At 37.0% G+C, this 8033-nt stretch overlaps 1 protein-coding gene across 2 annotated transcripts in view; it reads right to left on the bottom strand.

Annotated features, from left to right (window-relative positions):
• Positions 1-246: 246 nt before the first annotated feature.
• The window catches only part of LOC116305651 (uncharacterized), a 14625-nt gene continuing 6838 nt past the window's right edge, over positions 247-8033 (bottom strand). For both annotated transcript variants that reach the window (XM_031715606.2, XM_031715607.2), the window contains exons 4-6: positions 2701-2731; positions 2114-2578; positions 247-978 (exon numbers count right to left, since the gene is read on the bottom strand). In XM_031715606.2, the coding sequence (XP_031571466.1) occupies positions 707-978; positions 2114-2578; positions 2701-2731 (768 nt within the window). In that variant the 3' untranslated portion in view covers positions 247-706. The remainder of the gene's footprint in view (positions 979-2113; positions 2579-2700; positions 2732-8033) is intronic.

An 8033-nucleotide genomic window follows, 5' to 3' on the forward strand; every position in this document is an offset into this window, starting at 1 on the left:
CTTGATATGATCACATACCAATACTGTATATCGTATGCGCACTTGATAAGATCACATACCAATACTGTATATCGTATGCGCACTTGATATGATCACTACCAATACTGTATATCATATGCGCACTTGATATGATCACATTCCAATACTGTATATCGTATGCGCACTTGATATGATCATATACCAATACTGTATATCGTATGCGTACATGATAATATCACATACCAATACTGTATATCGTATGCGCATTTGATATGACCAAATACCAATACTATATATCGTATGCGCACTGACATGATCACATATCAATCGATACTGTATATCGCATACGCACTTGATATGATCACATACCAATACTGTATATCTATGCGCATTTGATATGACCAAATACCAATACTGTATATCGTATGCGCACTTGAAATGAGCACAAACCAACACTACATATCATATGCGCAAACTTGATAAAAACACATAATAATGTATAGCATATGCGCATCTTTTCCTACAACGATACCGCGGGATATATCGCCCAAATGTCCCTAATCCTAATTTCAAGTTTGTTTTAGGATCATGAGTATTTACATTGTCGTTCGCGCACTTTTATCCAAGCTCTTCATTTTCTGAATTCCAGGTTCTATTTCCTGTTTGTCAGGTAAATTGATCAAGCCTTCTTAACCTCACTTTGTTTGTATTTTGTTTTGGTTTTATTTTACCACATTGTAAGACTTATCTCGCCATACTGGGAGTCCCAGCGATAAAAAGCCTGAATGAAGCCTTTGCTGATTTGTAACTGGCACCTCCATCGACCAGTCTGACTCAAACTTGTTGTTACATAGGTAAAGGATTCAGATTCAAGGCGATTTTCTTCTTTAAACTTGTAAATTTTGTGGCCGGTTTCGTTCGGTAAGTATACGACTCTTCTGCGGTGGCTACAGTGAAGACGAAAATATAGCGTGACGGAGTCCTCGTTAACCCAATCGCCTGTCAATCAAATAAGTAGAAATTAGTTTAACGAATAGGTCGTCTGCATGATGGCGACATTTTACTACCACTATGCCAAAATGGCTTGGCGAATTTTCTTTCTTATTCAAATTTGTATTCCCTAATGAGAATAGTAAGACAATTGGTGCTAATTAACTGAACAAAAGAAAGTGTGCAAGGGAGTCTGGTAGTGGAAGTAAACGACGCCATTATGCAAATGTTCTATAGGTTGATTTTGAAGCTATTCTCACTGCATACATAATTGGCGTGTCACGTAGGAATTTAGCAACCCCCCATTTATGGACATGGGAGTTTGCGCAGTGCAGGTGTAATGCTTTGCGACCCCTCCACCCAGATCCTTGAACCATTCCGTCGGAAGCTGCCTAAGGAGAGAGTAGAAGATTCGCCTCACCCACCTCCCCTGGTGGCGGTTGACGACGCATCGCATGCTCATTGCCAGCAGTCGCGGTCACCTTCCATATCTTATTCCCGTAACTCGGTAATAAAATACGATAAAAAATTGTAAATAATAAGAGTCAGCAGAGCACAGTCAGCCCAACCTCGACTTTCAACATTTGTCGCCTCGTTTGAGAGCAGCTCATTGCTTACTATCAATCACGTGACTTTTTGGAGTTGACTGGGGGGCAAACAAGCGGCTGACTGAGGGGCAACTAGCGGATGCTAAGTCAAAACATGTCAAAATAAGTCCTCAAACTATTGTATTTGACTATTTTCACGACATCAAACCAGAAAACAAGAGATCAAAACAACCTCCAGGATTCTACAAGCCATTAAAAAAGAGCTATTACCGGAAGTGACGTCTATTGATAGCAACCTATTGGCAAAAGTCAACTATTATAGTGTAAAGAATGTTCAACTTGAACAAATCAATGTTTTTAAAACTCACGGACACGGACATGGTATCAATGAATGGCTAGTTCAGGAACAGCCTATATAAACGAGCTTGAGTTTATCAACAACAGTGGTATGCATCGGATGACATAGGACCATTAAATTGCATAAGGAGCTTTTTTATAGTCACTAAAGGTAGTAAAGCTATAACAGAAATTTAGATATTATGGCTCAGTTAATGTTAACGGAGATTGGGCTAGCTGTGGTGAAAGCAAAGAAATACCTCCAACATGTAGTATATAGGTAACCGGGTCCAAAACCTTCATATGAAATTCACCAATGGCTGTTGGCACGTTCTGGAATCCTAACATGTGCTTGTGCGAGATCCAAAACCCCGAATTGATAAAGAACATCTGAGTTGGGACATTTCTTTCACATTTGCAGGATCTTGATACTCGGCCTGGAGGACCTCGTAGTCCCGGGGTACCCGGTTTTCCCTGCTCACCCGGTTTACCGGGCGTACCAGCTGGACCTATATGACCCATCGGTCCTCTTGGTCCTTCCTTCCCCCTCCAACCGGGTACTCCATCTGTTCCATTTCTACCGTTTATCCCCGGAAATCCTCGGCGACCTCTCCGTCCTTCTGTTCCAGGATCGCCTTTTGTGCCCTTGGAACCAGGTATTCCATTCAGCCCATTTTGTCCAGGAGGTCCGCTTGGTCCCGGAGGACCGGGCCGTCCAGGTATACCTTGAAAAAAAATCAATATAATGATAGTCTGGTTAATTTGTATTTTAAATTTGTTACTTGAACGTCCGTCCGTCTGTCTGTCTGTCTGTTTTTTTTGTAATATATCATCAAATAGTTCATACCGTTTGTACCAGGTACTCCATTTATTCCAGCCTAAAGTGAAACAAAACAAAACATCAAATATTGTGCAGTGAGCTTACAAAACTATTAACTACCGTATTCCCCCCCCCCCCCCCCCCCCGCCTTTAATAAGAACCCCCTTATAGAAATACGCCCCCAGTCTAAAAGCATTGAAAAATAACAAGCCCCCAGGGGGCTTAGTAAAATAGGAAATACGGTACGTTGATAGTCTAAAATTACGTTACCAGAATGATAAAAAATGGAGGCGTGCATCGTCATCTTAAAGAATACTAGATTTTTCAAATTTCGCCCACTAAGCCTTGTATGATCTGAAATGTTCTTGAAATCGAAGCTTTTCTATTGTACGTTTGTTCAACAAAGTTCTAAATTCAATGGTATAACGGCATATCTATTGCATTGAAGATGTTCTACAGTTTTCGTGACCTTTCATATTTCACTAACTCATCATTCTTAAAAACAAACTGCTATAGATCAGTATGTACTACATCTGGCTGTCCGTTCATTAGAATGATGAGTTAGCAAACAACAACAACAACGACATCTTTATTTAGCACTCCTTAAATTTACGTTATAGCTTTAGCTTGTGAAGAGAGAAAGAATATGTGGATATGGGCGCCATGTAGCCATTTAGAAATAGCAGAGCTAATCGAGCTAAAGCGGAAATTAAATTAGAAAAGTTGAAGTACAAAACAATATACATGATTATATGACAAGACAGGCTATGAGAAAAGAAAAACAAAAACCTAAAAACAAAAAACAAAACAACACAAAAAAACAAAAAATAAAACAAAACAAAAGCGAAACAAACACACACACACCAAAGGAAAAACTAGAGAAAAATGAATTATAAATTAGAGGAGAATTGGTTCTCTTCTTCTACGTCATGCATGTTCCGAAGAAACCTTTGCAACGCGAACCGTAAAAAAATGAATAGTATGATTACAACACACCAAAGCCTCGGATCTACTTTCTAAGGTATTTTTGGTTATGGTAAAAGCGTAACACAACTAAATTCTTTAAATACTTCTGTGATGTTACGATATTCACAGAGGTATCTTCTGATTGGTTAGCTACTGTCAGACCATCGCCGAGGCAGCGTTCGCGTATTCTAAACACTACGAAAAGTTAATATGAAGAAGAAAATGTTCAAACGTAGTGGTCAACAGCAAAGTTTGTATAAACTTTAGTAAATATATGGAGCTTTGTTATCAAATGTCGGCTGGTGAGTATTTCATTGTTTGAGAAAAAGTAATTCAAGTCGGCGAATGTTTCCTTTACTGCGATGACTGAGTCCAGTAAACTGAGATTGACAATCCGTAATCGCTTGATTCTAGTCAAATTACTTAATGTCCTTTATATTTTTGAAGCTTTTTTTAAGTCGACTTGATCTGATTAAATAATCCTACTTTGTCGGTGAAGCTTTAGTCTTGTAATTCTACAGCTTTGGTATCCTTAAAAACCAAACTGGCGACGACCGTCTCTTGATTACAACTCGGAATGTTCAGTCATTAAGTTTTTATTTTCTGCATGAAGTCTTTGCGTATGTAGTTGTTCAAATGTAAAAGGTGCTACCGAATATTCTAGTACGGCTATTAAGAAAAATTCTATTCTATTTTTGGAATACATTAGCAGCTGTGTCTTGAAAAACAATTTAGCATAGACAAAAGGCCGCAAAAAACACAGCTTCGGATTTACACCATTCCCGCGTATCATATTCAATAGTTTATTGATTTAGGAGATTACTATTATAAGTTATCAGTCTTATCAGTACTTGTATCTATATGGCCAGAGATTGTTATCTAGCAAGTTATATTCGTTCTGCTATCTGAAACCAAAGTCAATATCCGTACAAAAGTTTGCCCGAAGCATTTATTTATTTATTCTAATGTTAAGCTAAACAACCACAATTTTAGAAGTAATATGAAAGTTCAAGGCGGTAGTGGTAGTAAATTACACAAGGCAAGTTTGTCGTATCTATCGATCACGTGAGTATAGCTGCACACTGATTGGATTAGCTTCACGACAAAAATGGAAAGTTATTTTAGTAGATTTATCTCATTCCCATGATAAGCTTTTCCCTACTTTTTATGAAATTTTTTATATTGTTAGTAAGATTAACGTGTTAATGCTTCCTGGAATTCAAAAAATGGTTTCTTCATCATTTTAATAAAACTAAGTTGTTCCAAATTCCGATCCACGAATTCATTTTCATCACAGATTTGCGAAACACGCCTCACGCTACGAATGTAATCTCTGTCACTTGACTTCATAATCTCTGAACAAAATTAATTGTCGTCCAGAAGTTGTTATTCTAAGCTTCCAAAGCCTCACAATAAGCCGCCTGCAAGAGAATCTATTCTAGCATCTCAACTCAACGATGTCGAACAGCTAGAACTGTTCTAGCCAAACATGTATTTTGTATCTATTGTTGAGAGTATCTCACTTTACAACAGTATAGTCTTAAGAGCGAATGTCTGTAAGGGTCGAGAATCGCCGGACAAAACCAAAAAATCAAATTCCATTTTATTTTACCAAAAGATACCTTTGGGTGGGTAGTCTTCGAAATGCATGTCCAAAAAGTCTGGCGATTTTTATTTTTTTCAAAATTCGCGAAAGTTGAAAAGAACCGCCGACAGTCATTTTCCGGCGACTCTATTTCCATAAAATTAGGCATGTTTAGGGAGTGCTCGTGCTCTAAGGAAAAATCCTATGGCATTGAAATTTTGTCCGTACATTGTTCATCATTTCTTGTTTCCAAAGATGTAAATCACTTTGACATCTGTTGAATTCAAGCTAAGATCTCTGCCATCAACTTCCACCAACTAGGAGCGATAAGCTTCGAGCCTAAAATTGAGGTTAGTTTGCGACGCTATATTGAAGAGAGTATATTTTTTTCCACATAAATTTTAATATTTTTTGAAAGCCCTATCATTGGGCTTTCATCGTACCAAGTATCGTTTTTGGCCCGTTAATTCTCTAACTTCCAGAACTAAAGACGCTAGGACTATTTACAACATTCGTGAGTTCATGAATAAATGAATATATAATGAACCGAGCATGACGGTCTTTATTTTATGGTTTATTTCTTGCAAAAAAAAAAAAAAAAAAAAAAACACAAAACAAAACAAAACACAAGAAAACGACTCCTTTTTACTTTTAAGAGGCATTTCTGAGTATAACAGAGAGATATATGAATATATTTGACCGTAAAAGGTCAAGTAGCCACGCGTGTAGATGGTCACGCTGTAACACAATATCACGTTGCGGGTTACGGGACAACCTTAGATTGTTAATCCACTAGTATTTCAGATAATCTTTTCAAAAAGAACCTAACATACCATTTTTTAATGAAATGAGAGCATTTGCCGTTTTGCTACATCCTTTCGTATGCGACAACCGAAGAATGGACTTTGTTCTGATGAGTTTCATTAGCATATTATTTTCCTGGATATCACATTACAAGGGCAACTAGTACTGTCGTCAGGTCAACGAAACAACGTTACTGAAGAGCATGCAATGGCTCAGTGTGGCTATTCGTCTTTGATCGAATCTAGTACCCCGTGTGGGCCATACTGGAAATACCCGAAAGATGTGGAGTGCATCGCTTTGAAAGATTGGAAGAAAGACGTCACCTCTCATAATAATAATAATAATAATAATAATAATAATAATAATAGTTTATTTATCCACATAACGCCTAGGAGCATTTCACATACTCGTTTAAAATGCGCACGTGCACTAATCTATTAAGAAATAACCTAAATTAAAGTGATATAAAATATAATATATATATGTATATATGCAATAAATATAAAATATGAAATGATAAATATCTATTTACAATGGGAAGTTAATAAAGGAAATAAGAAAAAAAAAAAAAAAAAAAAAAAAAAAATCCAATATATGATAAATAAAAATTTATCTAACGATATATAAAAGGTATGAAGTCTAATTTACGTATGATATTCTTAAAGCTATTTACGTTAACAGCATTTCTCGCATTAGATGGTAAATTGTTCCAAAGATGACTAGCTATGGATACAAAAGAATTAAGACGCCATTTACTGTTAAATGAATATTGCTCAAGTTTAGTACCAGAGCCTCTTAAATTATACTTAACCGTGTACGAAATTTGAAAAAGTCATTAATATATCTAGGGCCATTCCCTTTGATGCATTTAAAAAGTAAGACTAAAACTTGGAAATATCTCCTATGTTCTACGGTACGCATATTAATTGATTTAAGAATGCTGTCATAAGAATTAGATTTAGATAGGCCTAATAAAGTTCTAAGAATATATATAATATCTCATCTACGATTCTGTAACACTTTTGATGTCGCAATCAACAGCGAGCAAAAGTTGTTGCTTTGCAGAGCTGGTAAGTGTTTTTCGATTTTTAAACAGTGCAGTATGTGAATGTTTATTTTAATTCCTGGGAATGAAAAAGTATTATTTCTTTTGTACAGGAATTTTCAAAAAGGAAGAGCTCGAGCGCCACGACACTCTGACTATTTGTCCGTCACACCGTAATAACAGTGGAGTTGGCTGGAGGTGTGGTAGAAAAAACTGTCCTATCCCTTGTGATATAGCAGGACATAAGACTGCTAATGCAAAAGGAGATCGTGGTATCACCAGTAAAGAGTCTGAATTTATTTACTCTACAACTCGAAGACTAATACCATTTGGAACACGTAAGTTTATTTCTGTGTCTAAGTAATCAAACAGTAAGGATCTTAACCAGTGGCTGGAATTGTTTTACTTAGTTATCTGTAGACGTTGTAAGACTCATATCAACCAACTACTTGAAGAAAATCCAAGTGATTTACTCACTGCAACGACACCAGTTGAAATTCCAGAAATTGTTTTACCAAGTGAAAATGAAGGAGTAGCAGAACTAAATCCCAGTGGAGCTGGAGCAGATCAGCAGGTAAATACCTTTCACCGGTTATTTGAAATTGGGGTTGTATCAAGGGTGCTTGACAGGATCGATGACCCAAATGTTGCGCGTTTCACTGGATTTCCTCTTTTATTAGATGTCTTATTAATTTGACAGTTCCACAAAAGAAAATTGGCCAGCTCTGAGGCAGGCCGACGGCGTCTTTGAAGTTTGGCAGGCAAGACAAATATTTGGTAAAATCAAATATCGCGTTCACGTTCGTAAAATGCTGCGCGTTAATTTTTCCAGAACACACAAAAGTCGATTATATGCTAACGGCCCGTAGTCTACCATCATTCACGCGATCAATCAAGCAGCACGTCAGTCAGTATTGATAACTTATTCACTCATTTGTTCGTTCGCTCATTCATTCCATT

Source organism: Actinia tenebrosa, unplaced genomic scaffold (assembly GCF_029948245.1).
Source record: "Actinia tenebrosa isolate PJP-AT-01 unplaced genomic scaffold, QUT_ActTen_1.0 PGA_scaffold4__44_contigs__length_22323623, whole genome shotgun sequence".
In the NCBI taxonomy this organism is placed as follows: domain Eukaryota; kingdom Metazoa; phylum Cnidaria; class Anthozoa; order Actiniaria; family Actiniidae; genus Actinia; species Actinia tenebrosa.